The following is a 26,635-nucleotide window of genomic DNA, read 5'->3' on the forward strand; positions in this document are numbered from 1 at the left end:
CCCCCCCCCCGCGGGCCCTCCAGCCAGAGCCAAGCCGGGTGGAGGCTGCCTCCGGCTCTGCCGCCTCTCCATGAGTCACTGGCCCCTGTGTGGGCTCCTGGTCCCACAGGGAAGACCTGGCTTGTCTGCAGTGGCTCCTGGAGGAGAAGCAGGCCTAGCTGGAGCTGACCAGGCTTCCTCCCTACAGGGCCCTCCTCCCCAGTTCAGAATGCAGCCCACAGCCACCATGGCCACAACCGCCGCCGCCGCCACCACCACCACCACCACCACCACCACCACCACCGCCACAGTAGCCCTGACGACGTCGTGGGACAACGCCACTGGACGCCCCACGGTGGGTGCAGGGGACAGGTGGGAGGGGCAGGAGGTCGTCCAGGCCAGCAGCACCTGAACCCCCCCGCATGCCCGCAGGCAGAGCCAGACCCCATCCTGGACAACTACGTGCTGCTGGTGGTGGTGATGTCGCTGTTCGTGGGGGGCACGCTGGTGGTGTTGTCCGGCGTCCTGCTCCTCTGCAAGCGCTGCTGGGACGTCCACCAGCGCCTCAACAGGTGCGAGGCCCCCACCTCAGCTGGGCAGGTGCATGGTGGTTGTGGGCACCAGTCGGGTATGGGGGACCTACCTCACTGGTTTCTGAGTCACAGGGTGGGCTGTGCCTCTGGAGACTGGGTGATGCACAGGGCTTTGGCTTGGGGCACAGAGCCAAGACCCACTGCGGCTCTCTGGGCCCTTGGTGCCACTGTGCTCTCCCGATGTCTCTCCCAGGGCCATGGAGGAAGTGGAGAAGACCACCACCACCTATCTGGACAACGGCACCCACCCGGCCCAAGGTGAGGTGCTGGCCAGCCCAGCTGCGCGCCCGCCTGTCCCATCTGCCCCTCAGCCACCCGCCGCCCCCTCGGGCCGCCTGACCGTCTGTGTCTGTCTGTCTCCCCCACCAGACTGGGCGCAGCTCGATTCCGACTCATCTCTGTTTCCTTAACGCCCAGGCGTAGGTGGGCCCAGGCGTGCTGAGCGAGTGAGTGTGTGAACGGATGGACGAGTGTCCCTCGCCCCGGCCGCCCGCGCCGTGGCCCCAGCCCTCTCCGTCCCGGCCGCCCAACGAGCAGCCCTCCCGGGTCCCACCCTCTCCTGCCTCTTCACGCAGACCCCGACTTCCGGGGGGAGGACCCCGAGAGCCAGGATGCGGAGACTGAGCGCTTCCTGTCCACCAGCTCCACCGGCCGCAGGGTTTCCTTCAACGAGGCCGCGCTGTTCGAGCAGAGCCGCAAGACGCAGGACAAGGGCCGCCGGTAAGCAGGGTGGCGTCAGGGGGTACCCCAGGGCCTGTCTGAGGTCATGGCTGCTCGAGACACGGGAGGAGCTGGGCTCAGAGGCTGCAGGGACCAAGGCAGAGGCCCCTGAACTGGGACTGTGCGGTGGGGCGGCCTTGGCCGGCAGGGTGGATGGCAGAGCACAGCAGCTGCGCCATCAGGCGTGGGAGGTGGGCAGGCTCTGATAGCCAGAGACTGTCGCAGGTACACACTGACGGAGGGGGACTTCCACCACCTGAAGAACGCTCGGCTCACACACCTGCACCTGCCGCCCCTCAAGATTGTCACCATCCATGAGTGTGACTCGGGCGAGGCCAGCTCGGCTGCCACGCCCCACCCAGCCACCTCTCCCAAGGCCACGCTGGCTATCTTCCAGGTGAGCCTATGGGCAGCAGCCATCGGGGTTCCTCGGGGTATGGGGGGGCAGCCCCAGGGACTCCTGGACCCCCACGCCCTCCCTCACTCTCTTTCAGGGTGGCCCTCATCTTGGGATGGGCGAGGTGGGGTGGAGCAGGGCAGGGAGCCGAGCCCAGCATGCCCCCCATCTGCCCATGCCCCTCACCCACCCATGCTCTTTGACCTGTCACTGCTTCCTCCCCCACCTGGCTCTGTCCCACAGCCCCCGGGGAAGGCCCTCACGGGCCGCTCCGTGGGCCCCAGCTCCGCCCTGCCAGGTGACCCCTACAACTCAGCCGCGGGCGCCACAGACTTTGCAGAGATCAGCCCCTCGGCATCTAGCGACTCTGGGGACGGCATCTCGGTGAGGGCCCCTGCGCATCCCCCACGGTGTCCACAGCCTGGGAGGCTCCTTCCCCTCCCTGCCCCCAATTCAGGACCAACGTCAGCCTATGACCTCCCACCCACCACGGCCCTCCTTGGTCCGCCGGGTCATTGCACATGGGAGAAAGCAGGAGCCGACTGCACACCGGACACAGGCGTGTACTCACATATGCAGCGAGCACCCCAGGCTCCTACTTCATTGACATTCCCTAGGCACTGAAGAGGGTGCACCACCCCCTGCCCTTCCTCACCTGCAGCCCACGCCGTGGGCGAGAGAGCTCCTAGACACGCACTTCCTCCTCTCTCCAAACCCCGCGTTCAGGGTCCTTCCCCTGAGGGCAGAGCACCCTAGTGTAGCCCACCCAGCCACCGAGCGCCCCTCCTCATGCCTCTGCCCCTCTCCGAGCAGGTACCCCTCTCTGTCCCAGTGATGGGGGCCCTTGGGACTGTCTCCCAATCTCAGGCCATCTGGGGCCAGCACGCGGGGCCAGGCAGAGGTCTTAGTCTGAGCGCCATCTCTGTTCCCTGCCAGTTGGATGCCAGTACCAGGAGCACCAAGGCTGGAGGGCCCGGGGCTGCAGCAGGACCTGGGGAGGTGGGCCCGGGATCCGGGACAGGTACCGTTCTGCAGTTCCTCACCCGCCTGCGCCGCCATGCCAGCCTGGACGGGGCCAGCCCCTACTTCAAGGTCAAGAAGTGGAAGCTGGAGCCCAGCCAGCGGGCGGCCAGTCTGGACACGAGAGGTGAGCTGTGGCACTTCGTAGAGAGTGGCCCCTGCGGGCTTGGTGGTGGCTGCCAGGGGCTGCCCTGGACATCCAGGAGCAGGAGGTTGTGGGCTGGGTGGGGAACCAATGTTCTGGGGCCTGGCCCTGCCCAGTCTGCCAGCAGGCGTCCTGCCTGAGGTTCTGCAGGTGGCTGGGAGGGCTGAGTGTGCGGGCAGCTTGAGCCAGACCCACCTAGCTCCGGTGCCCTGTGCAGGAGGGCTTTGCACACCCTGACTGTTCTCAGGCCATTGGGGCACCCAGGATGAGGTGGTAAAGGAGGGTGTCAGGGGCCACCTGGTCACTGTGCAGCGTAGAGGGTGGGGCCTGGGGCCTTCATCCCCTCCCGGCCACACTGGGCTCTCATCCCTGGGAATGTGAGCGGAAGGTGAGTTCTCCAGGGGCCCCTCCCTCGCCCGCTGGCCAGAGCATCAGCTGCCGTGTGACCTTGGCCAAGGCCCTCTGCTTGTCTGGGCTCTGGCTTCCTCTGACACGAAGTAGGTGTTGGACTGCGCCCGGGGTCAGCAAACATTTCCCATCAGGCCCGGATGGTAGTATTCGTGGGGTTATGGTCGGAGAGGCTATGTCTCCACAACTCGGTGCTGCTCTTGAGGCGAGGAAGCAGCAAGAGGCGCTGTGTGACGAATGCACGTGGCTGTGTGCCAGAAAAACTGACAGAAGCTGGGGGGTGGGGGCGGCACTTTGCCCTCTGGGCTGTAGCACATAGATCTCTGGGCTGTTTAACAGTAGTCCTTCAGTTCTGCAGGCCTTGGGTCAGGCAGGATCCTGGAGACAGGGCTGCCTTTTCTGGGCTGGAGGCAGGAGTGTGTGGCGGGAGCAGAGGGGTCCTATCTGCAGCTCTGGCAGCAGGGCTGGGGCAGCGCAGACGGGGTGGGGCCCTGCTCTGCCTTGTGGAGGGGGTGGCAGGTCCAGGTGTCAGGTGAGGCCAGGACAGGGGACAAATGCAGAGAGAAGGTGCTGTCAGCGTGACAGAGGACATGCCATCAAACAGTGGCAGACCCCTGTATTGGGACCTGGCTGCAGCCCACGGGGGTGGGGTGAGTTCTCCCAACCCCCACCCCCAAGGTAGCTAGGGGCCAGAGAGCGGAAGGCCTCCTCCTCTGGCTGCCCCGGTCCCGCTGAGAGAATCCAGATCTTGAGATGAATGGGGCCCTGGTGGCAACTAGAGACATTTGGAGTCCAATGTGCTTGCAGCACAACACAGAACCTGTTTGCTGGGTAACTGCCTCCTTGCCCCGGGGCCTGCCCACTCAAGCTTCGCTGGGGAGGCTGTTGGGAGAAGGGGGCCGAGGCAGGGGTGGGGCAGTCCCCCAGCGCTCCCCAGACCAGGGTGGAGCTGGCAGGAGAGGGCACCTCTCTCTCTCTCATTAGTCTCCACCAAGCCTGTATGTGACTCTCTCATGCCTTCCATAGTTTGAGCCAGGCTGTGCAGGCCACTAGGTGTCCAAGACACGTCCTTATGAGTGGCCACACGGCCAGGGCTGCCCTGGGGCACTACCAGTGCCTGAAGCCCTTCTACTCACTTGCTTCCTGACCCTGCCCTGCCCAGGCTCTCTGGTCCTAGCATCTCTGCCCTCCATGCCTCAGTTTCCTCACCTGTACTCCAGGGTGTACACAGAGCCACAGTCCACACCCACCTGGCCTGGGGAGATGCCAGCCGGCGTCTGGCCCAAGCCAGGGCCCACTTCTCTGTGCATGTGTGTGATAGGGCACAGGTGTGGTACACGTGTTCTGTGGGGGGGGCACAGGTGTTCTATGTGTGGGGGGCACAGGCGTGTGTGGGGGAGGTCACAGGCATTCTGTGGGGGCAGGCACAAGCATTTGTGTGGAGGGGCACAGGTGTGTGGCGGGCGTAGGTGTTCTGTGTGGGGGGGCACAGGCGTTTTGCGTGTGGGGTGCAGGGTGGAGGTCCATGCTGGCTGAGGCTGGCGGCACATCCCCTGCGTTCTATGTGTGGGGGGGCACAGACGCTGTGTGGGGGGGGGGGCGGGGGGAGCTACATGACCGCTGACGCTGACGGCACACCCCCCGCGGTCTGTGTGGGCGGGCACAGGCGTTCTGTGTGTGGGGGGGTCGCAGGCGTTGTGCATGTGGGGTGGAGGGTGGAGGTACATGCGGGCTGACACTGACGGCACATCCCCCGCGCAGGTTCCCCCAAGCGGCACCACTTCCAGCGGCAGCGGGCAGCCAGTGAGAGCACGGAGCAGGAGGAGGGGGGCGCCCCCCACGAGGACTTCATCCAGTACATCGCCAGGGCTGGCGACGCCGTGGCTTTCCCACGCCCCCGTCCCTTTCTGGCCAGCCCGCCCCCTGCTCTCGGCAGGTATTTTTCAGTAGATGGAGGTGCTAGGGGTGGACCTGTGGGCCCTTGCCCCGCTTCGCCCCCCCACTAGGCGGCCCAGGGAGCGCTCTCCAGACCCCGTGGACACGCGCTCACCCGCCTCCAGCAGCAAGGCCCCTCCCAGAGGCTGACTCACTGGGGCCACCTCTCCAGCATGGACCAGAGAAGGGAAGCAGGGAGAAACTGGGTAAGGGTAGGGGGGTGGGTGGGAGGTGGGGCCCCATCCCCGACGATGGCGCTGGTACTGCCGCTTGCTAGTGGAGAACGAGGCCTGAAGGGTTCTGCTGTGGTCCCGGGCCCTCTCCCACCCCCACCATGCTCCCGAGGGGTGGGCAGACCCTTCTCAGAAACTGCTGTGACCACTCTGGCCAGCAGCACCCCTGCCCCAACCCCAAGGGCAACTTTCCTGAAGCCCAGGGCCCACGTCAGTGGGATGGGAATGGGGCGTGGGGCTGGGGCAGAGCAAGGTTCCTGGGGCAGCCCTGGTCTGGGGAGTGACCCTCACGTATGTGCACCGTCCTCCTGCTGTTTATCCAGCATGGGTGGGCAGAGAGCCCTAGCCTGGAGCAGGGGCTGAGCTGGACTCAACCGCATCCAGTCTACCCGCTGCGGCTCCCACATTCACTGGGAGGCTGGGAAAAGGTGACTCCCAGGGAGAAGCGTGTTGACTCTTCCTGGGAGTTTCCAAGGGAAGGGCCCCCGCCGTCTGCAATCCAGCATGGAGGCACCCTGCTTAAGAAGCAGGCGCTGCAGCTCAGGGTCAATGCAAGACCCGTTCCCTGCAAAACACACCAGCCCATTTTAAAGCTCTCACCTTCCAGGGCCTGCCCGAGTCCCAAGTCCCACCCGGGCCCACCCTCCCTGATCCAGAGGGCGGGTGGCCGGCCAGGGATGGGGCGCGGGGCTCGGCCGGGCTCTGACGGCGCGGCCTGGCTTGCAGGCTAGAGGCGGCCGAGGCAGAGGGAGGAGCGAGCCCCGAATCTCCCCCGGAGCGTGGCGCGGGCGGCGTGGGGCCTGAGCAGCAGCAGCAGCCGCCGCCACTGGAGCCGGACGCCGAGCGGGACGCGGGCCCTGAGCAGGCCCAGACCAGCTACCGCGACCTATGGAGCCTGCGCGCCTCGCTCGAGCTGCATGCGGCCGCCTCGGACCACAGCAGCAGCGGCAACGACCGCGACTCGGTGCGCAGCGGCGACAGCTCGGGCTCGGGTTCCGGGGGCGCGGCGCCCGCCTTCCCGCCGCCCTCCCCGCCCGCGCCGCGGCCCAAGGACGGCGAGGCGCGCCGGCTGCTGCAGATGGACAGCGGCTACGCCAGCATCGAGGGCCGCGGCGCCGGCGACGACACCGAGCCGCCCGCCGCGCCCGCCCGGCCCCGCAGCCCCCGCGCCTGGCCCCGCCGCCCGCGCCGCGACTACAGCATCGACGAGAAGACGGACGCGCTGTTCCACGAGTTCCTGCGCCACGACCCGCACTTCGACGACACGCCGGCCGCCGCGAGACACCGCGCCCGCGCGCACCCGCACGCCCGCAAGCAGTGGCAGCGCGGCCGGCAGCACAGCGACCCCGGCGCCCGCGCGGCCCCGGCCCTGGCCGGAACCCCGGCACCGCCTGCCGGTGCGGCGCGACCCGCGCGTGCGCCCTTGCGGCGTGGCGACAGCGTGGACGGCCCGCCCGACGGCCGTACCCTGGGCGGCGCAGGCGACGACCCCGCCATCCCCGTCATCGAGGAGGAGCCGGGCGGCGGGGGCTGTCCCGGCTCGGGCCTCTGCGTCGTACCCCCCGGGGCGGTGCTGGACAAGCTGGCGGCCGGCCTCGAAGAGAGACTCTTTCCGCCACGCCTCTCCGAGCCCGTCGTGGCGGCTCCCTCATTGGTCGCCGCCGCTCCCACGTCCCCCGACCACAGCCCGGCCTAAGTCCCGCGTCCTGGGCCCATCTCTCTGGCAGCTTCTCCGGCGCCGCGCGGGGCCTCGGCGGCGGGAGAGACGTGTGGGCGCGACGCCCCGACGCGCATGCGCTGGAACCGTGGGCCCTTCGCGCACGCGCGGGGCGACGGAGGCGCGCTCGCCGCTCCAGGGCGCACGCACAGAGCTCCGTCCGCCCTCGCGCGGTCGAAGTGCGCACTGCTCTGACCGGTGCTTGCCGGGTGCTGGGCGTCGTGAGGCGCGGGGCGCGGAGACCCCGGCTGGGCGGGAAGGAAGGGGCGTGAACGGCTCTCAGCTTCGGGCTCCTGAGGACAACGACCAACTGCCCTCCGTCCCGGATCGGGCGGCTGCTTAGACACTCGCAGGGCCCGCCACCCGAGGGACGCGCAGCCCACCGGGCCGGAGGGAGCCGCCGCGTGCCGGGCGCGTGCGCGAGCTCGGCCGGGTTGGGGCCGCGGGGCGCTAAGGGCCGCAGACGAGTTCACTGCCCTGGTCCGGGAGGCGGCTCAACACCGTGATTGCCGACCCCCGAGACGGTTTACCTCACCGCGGCGTGTGCTGGCGGCAGCCCGCGCCGCCTCCGAGCAATAACTGCGCCGCCGCCGCTGCTGCCGCCGGCCCTTGGGGAGCCGGCCCGGCCCTCCCGCCCCCGAGTCCCCAGTGCCCTCCGCATGTGAATGGCGCCCGCCCCGCTGCCGCCCCATCCATGTTGAGACGCGAACAAAACCCAGACGGTCAGGTCCAAGCTTCCCAAGCTTTATTTATTGCCAAATTCGGGCGCCCTCGCCCGCACCACGCCCTCCGAGCCCCCGCCGCGTCTGCACCATCCCGCGATGGCGTTTCTCGTGTTTTTGTTTTCTGGATGATTATAAATACTGACTGCACACTCGTGCTCGCTCGGAGTTTTCTCTGGGGTCCCAAGAGCGCAGTGGCCTTGGGGGAGGTGAGGGGTCCTGCCCTCAGACCGGGCCGCCGAAGCAGGGTGACCTGAGTGCGCAAAGGCAGCTGCAACGTGAGCCCAACCCCACGCCCCCGCCGCCACCCAGCAGCTCCCAAACACCCCTCACAGCCACAGCTCAAATCCACCTTTTATTTTTTCTTAAAAAAAAAAAAGGAAAAAAAATGGAACCAACCAAACAAAACCAAAGTGGCCGCGCGGCTTCGGGCGGTGCTGCATGCATGGCAGGGCCAGGAGCCTGGTCTCCACACCCGCCCGCTGGTCTGCGGCGGGGACTGCGCTGGGCGCCCTGCGGAGCACGAGGCCACGGGCGGGGCCAGTAGTCTCCACGTAAAGTGCATCGAGGCCGTCTCCCTCCTCCCTCGCCCGCCCGGGAAGGCTCCGCCCCAGGCTGCAGAGTCAACAAGCGTGCACTGCCCGGCGGCCGAGGGGAGGGCTGTGCCCGTTCGCTGCTGTCCCCCTGCCCGGCCCTGCAAGGTGTTCCGGAGGTCCTGGGGCGCGGTCGGCACAGAGGCATGGCAGCCACCTCTCCGGGAGGGCGGGCGGGACCGGCAGGAAGACTGAGGGCCTGGTGCGGGCACCTGGCGGGGCTCCTGGACACGGGCTGCAGGGGAGAGGGAGGACGGAAGAGATCAGCCTGGGTACCGGTTCTCCGCTTCCCGCGGGCTCCTGGGAGGATGGAGAAGCTGAGGTGCAGTCATCCGGCTACCGGACTCCAGTGGGGGAGCAGGGGAGGCCAGGGAAGGCCACCCTTGAGTTACTCCCGGGGTACATTAAGTGTAGCCTCTTGCAGTAGGGTCTGGCAGGCTCTGACGCTGGTGGATGGGCTGTGAGCACCCATTTGGGGGATAGACATGTAACTCAGGCAGTGGCCCCCAAAACCTGGGAGAGGGACTGTGGCAAGGCAGGGGGTTCAGCCTCGGGCTCCCATCCACCCCGCATCCTCAGCAGGTGACAAGGGTCTCTGACATCTGGGGCTGGGGCTGGGAGAGGGAGCAGGCACACAGGGAGAGACAGGGCAGCGTCTGGCACGACTCAGCCTCAGCCAGACCTGGCAGCTGGCTCAGAGCCTGGGGTAGCCCAGCAGGGCCATGGAGGTCGCCGTCCCTCCCCACCACCCACCACCCACTCATGCCTCAAAAGCTTCTGGGCTGAGCCCAGCGTGAGCCTTTCCTGGGAGTAGCCCACGCATAGGGAGGGGGCGCCAGGCCCAGGGAAGGGTTCTCTGCACCCACTCAGAGATGGCTGTGAGGATGGCACGACCCCCCCAGAGTCCCACCACACATAGGCCTCCGTGACCAGCACGCTAGCCAGACACCAGGCCCGGAGATACCACCCTGTGGGGACTGCTACGTGGCCAAGCTACCCAAAGGCTACATGGCAACTATGCGCAGCTGTGTCACAGTCGCCATGACTGGCGTGGGCTATGCTCATGGCTGGCTGTGGCATCCATGCGGTGTCCCCACATGCCCCACCCGGGTCCCGCCGCGCCCCACCTGCAGGTGGCCACCCTCACTGCTGCTTGCAGGCCGACAGCCGGCGGATCTTGCTGCTGGCGGAGCAGGCCTTGCGGGCAGGGTTGGGGGCCCGGCCCTCCGCCTTGGATTTGGTGCTCAGCTGCGCCGCCTCCGTGCCGTTCATACACACGGCCTTGGGGAGGCCCCGGCTCTGTCCATTCTGACTGGCCTCCTCTTCTGGGACCTGTCCTGGGAGGGAGACGGCAAGTGTGGCCTGAGCCGAGGGCCGCACCCCCAGAGCCGCGGGAACCTGGCTGGCCCCCAGCACAGGGAGACACTGACAGCTGTGGCCCAGGCCATGCCCGCCCCCCGGTCAGGCCCAAGTCTCTCCAGTCTGAAATGCTGTCCCCCAGCAGCTCTGGGAGGCACCCCCAGGGGATGAGCCTCCCACAGATGGCCTGGGAGGAGTGTCCCCTCCACCCCGTCTGCTGCACCTGCCATGGCCCCAGGTGGAACCCCACCCAGGTACGGTCTACAGGGCCTCCTGAGTAGGCGGCAAGCTGACAGGGCAGGACCCTCCCGTGCTCCCCTGGGGTGCCCTGGCCCATGGCTGGTTCTAAAGGTGCAGGAGCCACAACATGCTCACCTGTGAGGACACAGGAGGGCCAGGCTCAGGCCAGGCACGCGAAATGCCAGCACAGAACCACGCGGGGAGTAGAGCTCAGCTTGCCAGGGCCCCCAGCCGCCCCCAGTCTCTGCCAGCCACCAACCAGCACCAGCACCTTGTGAAACTCACAGGCCAGGGGCTGCCCACCCTGCCCAGGTGGACAATGTCCTCATAATGGCGGGGGGAAGTGCAGGAAGCTGCCCACATGCTGTCCTTGCCAGGAGTTGTGGTGGTCTGTGAGGACTCTGCCAACACACTGGCTGCCGAGCCACCCCCGAGGCCCCTCCCAGGCGACGTCAGTGGGAGGCTGCCCTGGGCTGCCCCAGAGCTCATGTGCCCAGTGCAGAGCCCCAGCTCCGAGAAGGGGCAGTGGCTGACTCAGCAGCTTCCAGGATTTGCCACACACCTGCCCCCGTGTGCGCAGGAAGTCACTGGCTTTAAAAAGGCACCTTGGGCCGGGCACAGTGGCTCACACCTGTAATCCCAGCACTTTGGGAGGCCGAGGCAGGTGGATCACGAGGTTAGGAGTTTGAGACCAGCCTGACCAACATGGTGAAACCCCGTCTCTACTAAAAATACAAAAATTAGCCAGGCGTGATGGCGCACACCTGTAATCCCAGCTACTCAGGAGGCTGAGGCAGGAGAATTGCTTGAATCCGGGAAGCGGAGGTTGCAATAAGCTGAGATTGTGCCACGGCACTCCAGCCTGAGCGACAGAACAAGACTGTCTCCAAAAAAAAAAAAAAAAAAGCACCTTGATCAGGAGGCACCAATTGCACCCATAGGTCTGAGCTTACACCCAGCCCATCTCTGCTGGGGCAGACCCTGTGCCCACTCCCATGGGGCCAACCTGGTAGACAAGGTGCCCCAGCTCTGCATCAGTGGGCACAGCCACCACCAGGACTCTACCCCCACGAGGCACTGGGACCATCGGTCCCCTCTCCCACCCCACACTCCTGTCTGCGCTGGTGCCCAGGACCTAACCCAAGCCCCTTCCCTGGGTTCTGGGTGTCGGCAGCAGGACCCCCATCCTGGGTAGGGACAGGCAAGGCCAAAGTGGAGCCATGCAGGGGCCGATGCAGCAGCCCAGGCCGAGTGTGGAGGACACCCTGACCCAAGGGCGCTGGGCTGTCCTGCCCTGATGCAAGCGGGCTCTGCAGGTCAGGGATGGGGCTCACGCTGAAGCCTCAAGCTGAGTCTGTCCCCGGCGCCTGAGCAGTGGAAAGGGCGTCAGCACCTGAGCACCCAGTGCCGAGTACCGAGGCCTCAGCCATGCCGCGTGGTCCCGGCAGACCCCCTCTGCCGGGTGCTCCTTCCCGCCACCTACAGTGGGCTCAGCAGGGTCATGAAAAAGGTGGCCCAGCCCCTGCCCTCCTCCCCAGCACCTCACCCCAGGGCAGCCCACACAGGGCAGTCTCTCACAGGCCTGGAGGGAAGCCAGTGCCGGGTCCTGGCTCAGGGATCCTGGCCTGCAGGGGCGGCCGTGAGGGTCAGCGTGTGGTCCACGTCCCAGCAAGGGCTCTGGCGGCCTGCCTGGGCTGGCCCTGCCCTAATTGGCCCTCCTGCCTGGGATTTGCCTGACTGCCCGTCTTGGGACCCCAGAGCTCTGAAAGGCAGAAGGCCCTGGACCTGGGGTCAAATTGCAGCCAGGCCCCAAGGACGGGCGCCATGAGGGGACCCCACCTCCCAGCACACCCCAGTGACCAGGGTGCCCAGCAGCACCTCCCGTCCCAACGGCCGCAGTGCTGCAAATCCAAGAGCCCAGGAGGCGAGACCCTTTGACCCTGGGGGCCCCCACACACTGTACCCTCCTGGGGGGCCCCTACATGCTGTACCCTCTTGGGGAGCCCCCACACTGTGCCCTCCAGGGGAGCCCCCCACACACTGCACCCCCTGGAGCCCCCACTGTGCTCTCCCGGGGTCCCCACACTGTACCCTCCTGGGGACCAGCTACTGAGCTGAGCCTAGAGGTTTGCTGAGGGGCCCGGGGTGCTGAGGGATGTAATGGGGGGCTCTCTGCAGGGCCTCCACTATTCTGGGACCCTCGGGCCCGGAGGTGGTCCTTGTCCACTGGATCTTCACATCCCAACCTGCCTGGCATACCCCCCTTCTCAGGCTGGCGCTGCCCACCACTTCACGCTGAAACCGTGAAACCGAAAGCCCCCGCCACGCTCCAGCCCGGGCACAGCAAGCATCCACCTGCAGACACACTGCGCAACTCTTTATGACACCGCCCGGCCCAGGCGGAACAGAGGCAGGCCGGGGCGTGGCGGGGAGGGGCTGGCTGCCAGTGCAGGCCGCCCCTATGCTAAGGCCCTGAGCTCCTCCTCGGGCCCTATTGCGGCGCCGGCCGCGAGGCTTCCTCTCCTGAAAGGTCTGAGCCCTCGCTCTTCTGTGAGCCGTGATCCGCTCTAAGCCCTGCCTCAGACGCCTCCTCGCCACCTGGGGAAGAAGGGCGGCCGGCATCAGGGCCAGCGGGCAGGCCTCAGGGATGGTGGGAGGGAGGGCCACTGGACCCTCGCATACTGGCTGTCTGAGGCCACCCTGCACTTTGGCTATCACCCGCCCTCCCCCGACCCTGGGGCTCCCCGCCTGCTCCTGCTGGGGCTCAGGCCAAGGCAGGTGGGCGGTGCCTGGCTAGGCAGCACCCGGAGAGACGCCTGGGGAACCCTCCTGGCCAGACAGGCCTTGGCCAGTGCCCCCGCTGCCCCCACTGCCCCGGCGCCTTTCAGCCGTTTCCCAGCTGCCCCCAGGGCAGAGGCGGCCTGCAGGTGGGCTGGAGGCTTCGGGGACATGGGATTGGTCACCAGAGGGCAGAACCTGTCCTCACTGCAAACAGGCAGGCGCCCTGCTCCTGTGGGACGTCACGGCCGAGTTAGCCGAGCTGGGCAGGGGCCCCCACCAGACTCACCGGGCACCGTGAAGTCCTGAGTGTAGATGATGTCGTCCTCCATGTCAAAGAGGTCCTCGTCCTCGTCCGCGCCGTGCAGGTCCTCCAAGTACGGCACCACAGTCATGCTGCGCCACCGGTCCTTGGTGTCCGGGCTCGGTGGGATGGGCACCGGCGCCTCAGCCGGAGGGTGTTTCTTCCGGAACCAGCTGCAAACGCCCAGAAGCAGTGGTGCCTGTCAGGCTTGCACCAGGACGGTGCAGCTGCCCAGCCTGGCTCCTCTGTGCTCAGGGTACCTGCTGCACGCTCAGGAGCCGGAACCAGGCCGCGCACCAGGTGGCTATGACCACAGACGCTCAGCCATGCCCCCCCGGAGCAGGCAGGCTGCCAGGACCTCAGTCTGTAGCCCTGACCTCACTCCAAGCCTGACAGATGTCCCCTCCACCCTGAGGCCTGACCCCCCCGCCACGCCCAGCCTCAGGCCTGTCTCCAGGTGGCACTCAGAAGCCAGCACCCACGAGACGGATGTCAGCAAAGGCCAGAAGGGGGCCTGGGGGGCCATGAATACATCCTAACCCAGGAGGCTATGGGGGCAGCCCCAGCACCTGCCAGGCTCCCAGCTGCCCCTGAGCTACGCAGAGATCCCCAAGGCAAAATCAGCACCAGTGCCTCAGCGGTCCGCACACTCCCACTCCCAGAGCCGGTCTCTGGGGGGCCTCGGGGCTCCAAGGGGCTCCAGCACAGGGCTCAAGGGACTCCAGGGGCTGGTGCAGAGGAGCAGAGCCCACGAGGTGAGGGAGGTTGCACTGCGGGGCCTGCTGTCCCCGCCTGCTGCTCTGTCTTCCCTGTCACAGAGCTGGGTGCCCTTGGCTGGATCCCAACCAGACCGTGCTGCTGGGAGCCCCAGGAGGAGGGTAAAAAGAGAGGCTCTCGCCAGTGTTCGGGGCCAGCTGTGCCTTTCCCGGTGTGTCTCTATGCCTAGGGCAGGGACGGATGCACATCCTTACGCAGACCCCAGCTCGGACAAGGCCTGTCTGGCCAGTAACAGGGCACTGCCCAGAGAACCCAGTCAGGCCCTGAGAACTGCGGGCGCTGCAAGGGGTCTGCCCCAGCCCAGCACCCCCACCATGCCCTGCTCTGGCGCCCACTCAACCCGCTGCCCCCGTGGCCGGCCTCCCTGCGGTCTCAGCCCCACGGCCCCCGGGCCGCCCACCTGTGCTGCCGGATCTGCCGGATGGAGAACCTCTTGGCCGGCTCGTACTCAAGCATCCCTGAGGAGAAGCCGGCGAGGAGCCAGTCAGCCGCGCACAGGCCCGAGACCCCGCCAACCGTCCCCGCCTGACCAGGCTGTTGTCAGGCCTCAGGTGATACCTGGATGCTCCCAAGGGGGCCCCTCGCATAGGTGGCCTCCCTGACAGAGGCCACTCCAGGGACAGCCTCTGCGTGGCTGGCTGGGAGACAGGGCTGGGCTGGACGGCCAGGGCGGTTCCATTCTCCCAAGGCCACTGGGCAGATGGACGGACGGCCAGTGCCACCTGCTGCCCACATACAGGAAGTGCAGCAGGACGAGCCTGCAGGCCAGGGAGCCCCGAGGGCGGGGCTGGGGGAGGCACAGGGCAGCACTGCTCTCAGGGGTGGGAGTTCAGAGGTGAACAGGGTCCAGAAGCAGGCGGAGCTGAGGGACCCGGCAAACCAGGCCCTAGTGGGAGGCCGGCCTCTCCGCTCAGTCCTCTCAGTGCCTGCAGGGGTCTCGGGGCCAAGAGCCCCCCACCTAACACCCCCCACCCTGCATTTCTGCACAAAAGCCCCGCCTCCCTGGGGCTGTGGGCAGAGGGACAAGGCCCCCACCTTTCAGCAGGTCGGAGAGTGGGGGGCCACAGTCACCCGGGATGGCGTAGCTCCCCTTCCCGATGTTCTCAAACAGCTTGTAGATGTTGTCCCCTTCGAAGGGGTACAGACCCGTGGTGATGTTGTAGCTTCATTTCGAGGGGAGAGAAGAAAGGTGTGGTCAGTCAAGGTGGTCGATGCCCCGGGAGCCCCACCTCTGCCCCAGGGACGGAGCCCTCACATGGCTGCTGGACCACAGGCCCTGCGGACTCAAGGACACCTCTGTCTTCACCGCCTCCCACTAGTGGAGGCCACGGGGCAAGAGGGGAGCGTCCTCTGGACCCACCCGGGGAAGGGGCCTGGAGCCACTCTCACCCGCCCAGCTTCCCTGTGGGGCTCTGCGAGGAGGGTTGGTTGTGACACTCTGTGAAGATCCCTGACAGGCCAGGCTGCATGTCACACGGGTGAACCACCATCTGTCGTGTGAGCTACATCTCCATAAAGCAAGCACCCCCAGCGGCTGTGGCCAGCGAGGGTCTAGGCTGGTGGCTATGCCCTGCACCCACAGGCCAGGAGCTGCCCAAGATGCAGAGGCCCCTCCGAGCTCTGCGTGTGGCGAGTGCCGGGGCAGGGCCAGGGCACTTACAGGGTGACCCCAGCTGACCAGATGTCCACCTTGAAGCCGGAGAAGGTGTCCAGGCCGTTGGCAATCTCGGGTGGCTGGAAAGCCGGGGAGCCCTGGCTGGTCCGGCAGGTGTCATCCGCCGCGAACGGGTGCAGTGCCTGTGGCAGTGCCGTGCAGCCCTCAGGGAGTGCCCGGGAGGGGGCGCCCCAGGGCCCCCCCTAGCACGTGCCTACCTCGGCCACGCCCAGGTCGGAGATTTTGAGGGTGCCCCCGGTGGTGAGCAGCAGATTCCCGGGCTTGATGTCCTTGTGCACGATGCCCTGGCTGTGCAGGTACTCCAGGCCGTCAATCAGCTGACAGAAGTACCTGCAGGCAGCACACACTTGTCTTGGGACCGAGGCCTCCCTGTCCCTCACAGGGGTCCCCCCTGCAGCCACCTGGGAGCCTCCCAAACACCACAGGCCCAGCTGGGGAGTCACGGAGGTCCAGGCACACAGGACAGAGGAAAGCTGGGTCCAGTAGGGAGCCAGGCCTGTGCCTGCAGTGACCACCCTCATCCAGCCGAGTCGCGTCGGGCAGGGCCCCGAATGTCCACAGGTCTCATTTCCCCGTGGGCCACAGGCCGGCTGCACCCCAAAGCCTTGCTGAAACAGCAGGCCCCTCCCTGCCCCCTGCAGTCCTGCAGCAGCAAGGGGCCCTGACTCTGCGGCCAACAGATCTGCACCCAGGAGGTCCGGTCGGGGCAGGTGGCTGCTGGGATGGGATAGGGGCAGGCTGCCGGCCCAGCAAAGATGGAGGCAGGAGGTTGACAGCAGCCCTGCCTATGGATGCCACACACGGGAGTCCCCAAAACTGTTTTCAAAAACTTGGGCCTTCAGCCCAACAGGGCGGGGCGTGGTGGCTCACGCGTGTAATCCCAGCACTTTGGGAGGCCAAGGCAGGTGGATCACGAGGTCAGGAGTTTGAGACCAACCTGGCGAACACGGTGAAACCCCGTCTCTACTAAAAATACAAAAAATTAGCCGGGCGCGGTGGCGGGGGCCATGGTCCCAGCTACTCAGGAGGCTGAGGCAGGCGAATGGCGTGAACCAGGGAGGTGGAGCTGGCAGAGAGCAGAGATCGCACCACTGCACTCCAGCCTGGGCGACAGAGTGAGACTCCGTCTCAAAAATGAATAAATAAATAAAATAAATAAAAAACTTGGGCCTTCATGTCAGTGAAGATCAGGACAAGCAGTGTGGCCACAGGGAAAGGAGCCTGCCCGGCCCGGCCCCCAGCTCCCGCTTCACCCTAGCCCCTGCCCCGCGCACACACCCGTGGGCCTGGCACACCGGGAAACGCTTCTCTGGCACGCTGTCCAGCATCTCCTGCATGCCACACACGCAGTACTCCATCACCATATACGTGGGGTGCTAAGGACACACAGCTCAGGGGGCGGCCCCACTCACAGGCCCGGGGAGCACAGGGCCAGAGAAGGGGTTCTGGAGGGACCCTCTGCAACCACCCTGCCCCTCCTCTGACCAGGGCCCACCCTGCCCTCACACCCCTCTGAAAAGGCCCCAGTGTCCGGGAGGAGGGAGCCTCCATGGGAGTGGAAGACAGGGCTGACTCTTGGGGCAGTGCTCCTGCGGGACTCACGTCCCCCACCCCGCCCATGGGCAGGGGATGGTACCTCCTGGACGCCCCCACAAGCAGGCTCGGTCCACACAGGATGGGGCCCAGGGCCCCTGACTGCGTGACTCTGAACACAGCCCCAGCCTCAGGACCACTTCTGCTCTTGCTCTGGGCACAGGGCCTCAAGCAAAGTCCCCGTAGGGAAGCTGTGTCCGTAACACCCATGGGGGGAGTCTACAGACGACACAAGGACACGCCCAGCCACGACCAAAATGGCCCACAACATTCAGCCTGCGTGGCCTGCCTCAGGCAGACCCTGGCCACACCCCTGGTTAGCCTTGGAGAAGACTATGAGAAAATAGGGTCTTGACACCCCATGGCTCCAGGACACAGGGCACAGGGGCCGGGGCTCGGGGCCCGTTTCAGCAAGCTGCTCAGCCACTGCCACAATGGTTGACTTCCAGGGAGCCAGGGAAGGCCACTGCCCTCGAGTGTCAGTCTCCTTCAAGTAGACAGGAAGGGGAGCAGGCCTCAGGGCAGGCAGACCCAGGGCCCCAGCCCCTCCCACGGAGGCCCCGCGGCCCCAACACCGGAAAGGATATATTTTCTGCTTCTCTTCGTTGTATAACACGTCCACCAGCTGGATGACATTTTTGTGCCTTAACCTCCTCAGTAGTTGAATTTCCCTGGGACAGAGAGGACAGGGGGGTGTCAGCCAACCTCAGTGTCAGGACAATGACCCGGATCCCTGGATTTGGGCCTCCCCGTCTCCCCATGGAGGTGGCGCACCTCCACCCTTCCCTGGAGAAAAGCTGTGGGTTCACAGCGCTGGGGCGGGGCCCTGCAGGGGCCACATGTCCAGGCTCGGGGCAGTAGGGGGTGGAAGCACAGCGCCCTCCAGTCTGTCACCAGCCAGTGAAAGCTCTGGAGGACACAGGTAGGACACTCTCTCTTTTTTTTTTTTTTTTTTGAGACGGAGTCTTGGTCTGTCGCCAGGCTGGAGCACAGTAGCCCAATCTCAGCTCTCTGCAACCTCTGCCTCCCGGGTTCAAGCGATTCCCCTGCCTCAGCCTCCTGCGTAGCTGGGACTGCAGGCATGCGCCACCACACCTGGCTAATTTTTTGTATTTTAGTTGAGACAGAGTTTCACCATGTTGGCCAGGCTGGTCTCGCTCTCCTGACCTTGTGATCTGCCCGCCTTGGCTCCCAAAGGACACTCTGAATTGAGCTTCGTAACTCAGTAACAGTTTTGCTTCCTAGAAACCAGACTACGGTGATGGCAGCACAGATGGAAGCTGGGCCATGGCAGGAGCCAGGGTGAGCTCGGGTCCTGGTGACGGCTCCGTCACACAGTACAGCCACCTGCTACCAAGGGCTCCCAGCTCTTCAGAGGGTCCCACTCCTTGGAGGGTGGGCCGCAGGTGAGCTGGAAGCATGGCTGATAGGAAAGGGCACCAGGAGGAGAAGCCACAGAAGGAGACATCAAGGGGTCCTGCCATGCCCACCCGCCTGTCAGTGCCCACTCTGCAGCTGCCCCCCACCGTCCACGCCCACCCGCCTGTCACTGCCCCCTGCAGCTGCTGCCCTGCCATCCACACCCACCCGCCTGTCACTGCTCCCCTGCAGCTGCCGCCGTGTCTGCCACGCCCACCTGCCTGTCACAAGGGTCGGCCCAGCAGGCCAGAGAGCATGGTCCCCTCTGCAGCTGCTTCCTTTCTCCAAACTATTGGCCTGCCAGGCGCAGTGGCTTCCACCTGTCATCCCAGCACTACAGGAGGCCAAGGCAGGTGGATCACCTGAGCTCAGGAGTTGAGACCAGCCTGAGCAACATGGTGAAACCCTGTCTCTACTAAAAATAAAACAATTAGCCAGGCATGGAGGTACATGCCTGAAGTCCTAGCTACTCGGGAGGCTGAGGTGGGAAGATCACTTAAGCCTGTAGTTACCTGTGATCCCGTTACCGCACCCCAGCCTGGACAACAGAATGAGACCCTGTCTCATAAAAACAAAAACAACAGGCTGGGCGCGGTGGCTCAAGCCTGTAATCCCAGCACTTTGGGAGGCCGAGGCGGGCGGATCACGAGGTCAGGAGATCGAGACCATCCTGGCTAACACGGTGTAAACCCCGTCTCTACTAAAAATACAAAAAATAGCCGGGCAAGGTGGCGGGCGCCTGTAGTCCCAGCTACTTGGGAGGCTGAGACAGCAGAATGGCGTAAACCCAGGAGGCGGAGCTTGCAGTGAGCCGAGATCGTGCCACTGCACTCCAGCCTGGGTGACAGAGCAAGACTCCATCTCAAAAAAAAACAAAAAAAAAAACACAAAAACAACAGCAACAACAAAATGACAAGGAGCCCGTGGGTGGGCGTGGAAAAGTCTGCAGCTCCTCCAAAGGTCTGTTACCTGTGAGCCAGCAGCTCCACTGCCAGGTACACACCCTGAGGAACAGCACATGCCACGCAGAAACTGTGCACAAGGTGCTCATAGCAGCAGGACGCACAGCAGCCAAGACGTGGAACCGCCCGGGGGCCCTTCCACAGATGAGGGTCAGCCCAGCCCATCCACGACCTCAACACGGCTCAGCCACAAAAACCAGCGAGGCTGACTGGAGCCACAGCCTAGATGCACCTTGAGGACGTCACACTGAGAGATACCAGGCACTGAAGGACGCACAGTGTGTGATGCCCTTTCTATTTTTCCCTTTTTTTTTTTTTGAGACAGGGTTTCCCTGTCGCCCAGGCTGGAGTGCGCCTCCCAGGCTCAAGCCATCCTCCTACCTCAGCCCCCCAAGCAGCTGGGACTACAGACGTGTGCCACCACGCCCGGCTGATTTTTGTATTTTAGTAGAGACAGTTTCACCATACTGCCCAGGCTGGTCTCGTTTCTACTAGGCTCAAGCAACCTGCCCACCTCGGCCTCCGAAAGCGCTGGGATGACACGATTCCATTTATTTTTTTCTTTTTTTTTTTTGAGATGGAGTCTCACTCTGTCGCCAGGCGATAGAGTGCACTGGCGTGATCTCAGCTCACTGCAACCTCTGTCTCCGGGGTTCACGCCATTCTCCTGCCTCAGCCTCCTAAGTACCTGGGACTACAGGTGCCCACAACCACACCCAGCTAATTTTTGTATTTTTAGTACAGATGGGGTTTCCCCATGTTGGCCAGGCTGGTCTCCATCTCTTGCCCTCGTGATCCACCTGCCTCGGCCTCCGAAAGTTCTGGGATTACAGGTGTGAGCCACCACGCCCAGCCGACAGGATCCCATTTCTTTTCTTTTCTTTTCTTTTTTTTTTTTTTTTTTGGAGACGGAGTCTGGCTCTGTCGCCCAGGCTGGAGTGCAGTGGCCGGATTTCAGCTCACTGCAAGTTGCGCCTCCCGGGTTTACGCCATTCTCCTGCCTCAACCTCCCGAGTAGCTGGGACTACAGGCGCCCACCCCCTCGCCCGGCTAGTTTTTTGTATTTTTAGTAGAGACGGGGTTTCACCGTATTAGCCAGGATGGTCTCGATCTCCTGACCTCGTGATCTGCCCGTCTCGGCCTCCCAAAGTGCCAGGATTACAGGCTTGAGCCACCACGCCCAGCCCAGGATCCCATTTCTATGCAATATCCAGGACAGGCCAATCCAGAGTCAGGAAGTGGATTCAGAGTGGCCAGGAGCTGGTGGAGGGGTGGAGAGTGACACAGTGGGAATGGGGCTGGCTTTTGGGGTGACAGAATGTTCTGGAATTAGAAATGGTGGTTGCACAGCCATGCGAATGTACTCAATGCCAGTGAACTGCACATTGTGAACGAGTGAGTTGCACAGTATGCAAATGACATCCCCCCCAAAATTTTTTCTTTTAATCCTTAACAGGAAGCCCAAGCATGGAGCATAAAAAACAGCTGGGGGGCCAGACGTGCTGACTCACGCCTATAATCCCAACACTGGGAGGCCGAGGCAGGAGGATCACCTGAAGTCAGGAGTTCAAGACCAGCCTGGTCAACACGGTGAAACCCCGTCTCTACTAAAAATACAAAAATTAGCCAGGCATGGTGCTGGGTGCCTGTAATTCCAGCCACTCGGGAGGCTGAGGTACAAGAATCGCTTGAACCTGGGAGGCAGAGGTCCCCAGGGAGGCAGAACCGAGATCGCACCAGTGCACTCCAGCCTGGGTGACAGAGCCAGACTCCATCTCAAAAAAAAAAAAAAAAAAGCTGCGGGGGGCAGGGGTGTCCCATCACCCAGGCTGCCCCCGCCCCCAGCCCAGGGCTGCCTCTTGCAGAAAGCCTCGGCTCACCTTTCCCTCCCAGGGAACCAATCCCAGCGCTCACTGCTCAATGCTCTCAGGACAGCCTCAGAACGCCGGCTGCGCTGGGGCTGGGCCTGGACAAGGGGCCGCCAGCTTGGGGAGGGGCTGGGAGAGCAGGATGAAGGGAAAGGGAGGTGGGTGACGGGGACAGGGGCACAGAGGGACAGTCCCCGAAGAAGAGATGCCAGTGAGCAACTGGCTCCAGCCCCTGGCTATGCCTGGTGCCCTGCAGGACTGCCCAGCCCTGAGCACGTCCCCCCACCTCCACTGGCCACCTCGGGCCTGGTCTGCCCGCTGGAAGCCCTGCGTCTCGCCTCTCTCCAGGCTATGTGGTGGTGGCACCAATTCCCAGCAGGGCCCGGGAAGGTTATTTTTAGAGCTGGCTGGGGCCTGTGTCCACAGCCTGGCAGGCGCCCAGAACACTGAAGGGGACGCTGAGGGCCAGGCTGGGCTCAGCAAAAGCCCCGGGGCCCAGTGCCCTCCTGCCTGCCAGGCTGCTCAGGAGAGCTCGGGGTGGACCCGAGAGATACGGCTCAGCCCCAGGTCCCCTTGTTCCCCAGGGCTATGTGTGCCCTAACCTCCCCCGCTGACGAGGGCCACAGGCCATTCCCAGGAGGCAAGACTTGCCTTCTATTCAGAGGCGATGAGTGGTGGGGGGTGGGGAGGGTGCTGTTTTCCGACAGCAGGGTCTGGATGCGCGGACACACAGGGCCTGAGAGCCTGACGCTCGCTCCACCACGAGGCAAGAGCGCCCCTTTCCTCAGCAGGAGCCAGCTACAGGCAGGGGCCTCCGTGGGGCCGAGGGAGCCACGGGCCCTCAGGTCCAGCACCGCTCTCACCCACCTCCTGCTGCCTGTGCAGGCACCACCCCCGACCCACCCAGGCTCCAGCACAGTCCTAACCCCGAGGAGGGGCGGCAAAACCAGGGGCTCAACCTGCGTGCAGCCTCAGAGCCCTAAATGCAAATGAGGGTGGAGGACTCCCCCCCAACAGAAACCTCCCTGCTGACACCAAGTCTCCCCTACGCGCCCTCATTCTACAGACAGGGAAACGGGCACAGTAGGAACCTGCCCTCAACGAAGGCGACTTGCCCTGCCTCCACCTCAACAGGGACACTTCACAGCAGCAGGACACACAACAGGTGAACCGTGGAACAGCCCAGGCACTTCTGAGCAGGTTGGCATAGACCAAGGGGCACTGGGTTGCCTGTTTAATTAAAAGGGACTACGGCATTCTGCGCAGGCGCGAGTCCCCTGATCTATGCCGGGGAGGAGTGGGGGTGAGCCGCCCCACCTGGGGGCAGTCACCTCTGGGATGCTGGGGGCACATGGGCCTCTCCAGATTGCCAGGCTTCCTCCGATGTCTCCACTCAGAAAACGAGCAGAAGAGGAGGCCCAGTGAAACCCCAGAGCATGGCAAGGAACAGGAAGTGCCTCCACCGGGGGAGCCCAGCTCCCGGGGCATCGCCAGCCGCTCCGAGATGCCACGTTAGGGACCCACTGGGCTTGCCCAGGCAGAGTGGATTTTTTTTCTTTCTTTCTTTCTTTTTTTGAGACAGAGTCTCACTCTGTCGCCCAGGCTGGAGTGCAGGGGCACGATCTCTACTCACTGCAAACTCCGCACCCCCGGTTCACACCATTCTCCTGCCTCAGCCTCTGGAGTAGCTGGGACTGCAGGCGCCGCCACCACACCCAGCTAAGTTTTTTGTATTTTTAGTCGAGATGGGCTTTCACCCTGTTAGCCAGGATGGTCTCGATCTCCTGACCTCGTGATCCGCCCACCCCTGCCTTCCAAAGTGCTGGGATTACAGGCCTGAGCCACCACGCCCGGCCCAGAGTGGATTGTTTAGCTGACTTGTTGATTAGCAGGACAGGAAGTAGGAAGGAGAGTCACTCAAGCTCACAGAGAGGTGGGGACAGGAGCCTCCGTCTGCCTAGAAACAGATCATACAGGGAAGAGACGGACGCCCGCGGCTCCGAGCAGGACTGGGAGGCACACGGAGACCTGGGAACTCCCAGCTCCAGACCGAGTCCCCACGTCCCTGAATCCCTCCTGATGCGGCTGAAACAAGGCCCTCGAGGAATCGAGCGGGACGCCGCTGAGCGCACGTGCACAGAAGCAGCCACGAGTCGCAGGCAGAGGCAGGAGCAGCCCGAGTGTCCAGCCACAGATCAGAGGTCAAACGTGGCCTGGCCCTCCACACGCTGGAACGTGGCGCAGCCAGGAGCAGCAGCGAGGCTCGGACCCAGGCCACTGGCGCGGATGCACCTTGAGGACAGCACACTCTGTGAGACAGGCCAGACACAAAAGGCCATGCGGTGTGTGACACCACTCATGTGAAATGTCCAGGACAGGCCCATCCAGAGGCAGGAAGGGAATGAGTGGGTGCCAGGACTGGGGAGGGAATGGGGACTGACGGCTGATGGAGACAGGGTTTCCTTCTGGTAATGAGAATGTTCTGGAAGCTGATAGATGTGATAGTTGCACAACTCTGTCAATGTACTATATGCCACTGTATTACACACGTTAAAAATGTGAACTTTAGGCCGGGCGCGGTGGCTCAAGCCTGTAATCCCAGCACTTTGGGAGGCCGAGACGGGCGGATCACGAGGTCAGGAGATCGAGACCATCCTGGCTAACACGGTGAAACCCCGTCTCTACTAAAAATACAAAAACTAGCCGGGCGAGGTGGCGGGCGCCTGTAGTCCCAGCTACTCCGGAGGCTGAGGCAGGAGAATGGCATAAACCCGGGAGGCAGAGCTTGCAGTGAGCTGAGATCCGGCCACTGCACTCCAGTCCGGGCGACAGAGCGAGACTCCGCCTCAAAAAAAAAAAAAAAAAAAAATGTGAACTTTAGGCCCAGTACTATGGCTTACATCTGTAATCCCAGCACTTTGGGAGGCCGGGTAGGATTACTTAAGGTCTGGGGTTCAAGACCAGCCTGGGCAACACAGTGAGACCTTGTCTCTATAAACTTAAAAAAAAAAAAAGGGTAGGCCGGGTGCAGTGGCTCACGCCTGTAATCCCAGCACTTTGGGAGGCTGAGGCGGGCGGATCACAAGGTCAGGAGATAGAGACCATACCGACTAACACGGTAAAACCCTGTCTCTACTAAAAATACAAAAATAAAATTAGCCGGGTGTAGTGGCGGGCACCTGTAGTCCCAGCTACTCGGGAGGCTGAGGTGGAAGAATGGCGTGAACCCAGGAGACGGAACTTGCAGTGAGCTGAAATCTTGCCACAGCACTCCAGCCCGGGGGACAGAGAGAGACTCCGTCTCATAAATAAATAAATAAATAAAAGCTGAACGTGACGAAGCAGTGGCTCATGCCTGTAATCCCAGCACTTTGAGAGGCCGAGGCAGGCGGACTACTTGAAGTCAGGAGTCCAAAACCAGCCTGGCAAACATGGTGAAACCTCGTCTCTACTAAAAACAAAACAACTAGCCAGGTGTGGTGGCAGGCGCCTGTAAACCCAGCTACTCAGGAGGCTGAGTCAGGAGAATCACTTGAACCCAGGAGGCGAAGGTTTCAGTGAGCCGAGATCGCGGCACTGCACTCCAGCCTGGGCGACAGAGTGAGACCCTGTCTCAAAAAAATAAGAAAAATAAAAAGGTGAACTTTATGATATGTGAATTATGTGCCAATAAAACCCTTGGCTGGGTGAGGTGGTGACTTAGGCCTGTAATCTCAACACTTCGGGAGGCCCGGGCAGGCGGATAGCTTGAGTCTAGGAGTTTAGAGACCAGCCTGGACAACATGGCGAAACCCCATCTCTACAAACAACTAGCCGGGTGTGGTGGCGCACGTCTGTAGTCCCAGCTGCCTTGGAGGTAGGAGGATCACCTGAGCTCGGAACTATGATCACGCCACTGCACTCCAGCCTGGGTGATACAGTGAGACCCTGTCTCCAAAAAAAAAAAAAAAAAAAAAGCTGTTAAGAAAACTGAGTCCAATCTGAGCACCACGGTGGCGTTTGTGCGACATACGGACCATCCAGCCGCCTCACTGATTCCCTGACAGCTACCGCAGCACCCCAGATCCTGGGCGAGGAACCAACATTCCAGGCCTGCCCCAGCTGGCTGGGCACCAGAAGCCCACTGTGCGCCCAGCCCAGAACTCCCAGTGGACCCATCACCCACGCTGTTCTGCGGCTGCCCAGCCCCTGAGCTCCCACTGGGTCTCAGAGCTGTCCCTCCCGCTGCCCAGAGAGGACAAACAGAGGCCTCGAGGACACCCAGGCCTCACATGGCTGGCGCAGGAGCCTGAACAGATGCTGGAACTCCATAAAGGATGCCTGGGATGTAAACATCTACAAAGTCCAGGACTGACGCGCAACTCGTGAAAGTCCAGGACTGACGCGCAACTCTTTACCATAGGTCCAGGCATCTGCCAATCATCGCCCCAACCACACACAGTCAGTGCCGCCCACCTCCCATCTCCCGGCTGGACACGCCAGGGCGGTGCGGATGGGAAAGCCACAGCCCCGACCTGGGCCCGTTTGCAACGGCACTGGTGCTTTTCACATTTGCAAACAGGTAGAAAAAAAAGACACGAAAGCACAGTGTTGCGCAACAGGTGAAAATGACAGGAGAGAGGAGGGCCGGGGGACGCAGCCAGGCTGTGCGCTCACGGCAGCCCTGGGTGCCTCTATGGAGGCTCCACAAGGCGGGCACACTTCCTGCCTTCGAGCCCATTCTCACTGGGGTGGAAATGGGAAGGGAAGCATGGCGGCCTTCTGCCTGCGCCCCCCCCAGAACTCTGCCCTGGGCTCTGCAGCAGCAGCCAGCCTTGCTGTCCCCCGAGAAGCACGGCGAGCCAGGCTGGGAGCAGGCGACCCCTTCCAGGCCTTCCCTGCTCCACCCCAGGAAACCACTGCCTACAAGAAACAGCCTACGACACTGATTTTATTTTAATTAACTGTTTTTTTGCATTCCAGCCTGGAATGCAATGGCCCGATCTTGGCTCACTACAACCTCCGCCTCCCAGGTTGAAGTGATTCTCCTGCCTCAGCTTCCCGAGTAGCTGGGACTACAGGCGCCCACCACCACGCCTGGCTAATTTTTGTATTTTTAGTAGAGACAGAGTTTCGCCATGCTGGCCAGGCTGGTCTTGAATTCCTGACCTCAGATGAAGTAGCTGGGAGTACAGGCATGCGCCACCACGCCTGGCTGA

At 63.6% G+C, this 26,635-nt stretch overlaps 2 protein-coding genes across 5 annotated transcripts; one reads left to right on the top strand and one right to left on the bottom strand.

Annotated features, from left to right (window-relative positions):
- Nucleotides 1-208: 208 nt before the first annotated feature.
- On the top strand, nt 209-5,407 carry CBARP (CACN subunit beta associated regulatory protein). The gene is given in 9 exon segments (XM_023192756.1): nt 209-334; nt 412-551; nt 766-830; nt 1,148-1,292; nt 1,518-1,689; nt 1,933-2,073; nt 2,626-2,836; nt 5,024-5,256; nt 5,258-5,407. Coding segments are annotated over 9 exon segments (1,383 nt in total).
- Nucleotides 5,408-7,875: 2,468 nt separating this feature from the next.
- STK11 (serine/threonine kinase 11) lies at nt 7,876-18,062 on the bottom strand. 4 transcript variants are annotated; one of them, XM_023192714.1, is made up of 9 exons: nt 17,776-18,062; nt 16,874-16,963; nt 15,793-15,925; nt 15,581-15,717; nt 14,956-15,083; nt 14,321-14,378; nt 13,129-13,316; nt 9,590-9,794; nt 7,876-8,697 (listed from the first exon to the last, which is right to left on the bottom strand). In XM_023192714.1, coding segments are annotated over exons 1-9 (1,146 nt in total). In that variant the 5' UTR covers nt 17,778-18,062; the 3' UTR covers nt 7,876-8,492. The 4 variants fall into 4 exon arrangements, with proteins under 4 accessions (XP_023048482.1, XP_023048484.1, XP_023048485.1 ...); XM_023192716.1 differs by having other exon boundaries at nt 9,590-9,799; nt 17,776-18,046; XM_023192718.1 differs by lacking the exons at nt 7,876-8,697; nt 9,590-9,794 and adding an exon at nt 12,425-12,659 and having other exon boundaries at nt 17,776-18,061.
- Between the last annotated feature and the right edge of the window lie 8,573 nt (nt 18,063-26,635).

This window comes from Piliocolobus tephrosceles, chromosome 21, assembly GCF_002776525.5.
Source record: "Piliocolobus tephrosceles isolate RC106 chromosome 21, ASM277652v3, whole genome shotgun sequence".
In the NCBI taxonomy this organism is placed as follows: Eukaryota; Metazoa; Chordata; class Mammalia; order Primates; family Cercopithecidae; genus Piliocolobus; species Piliocolobus tephrosceles.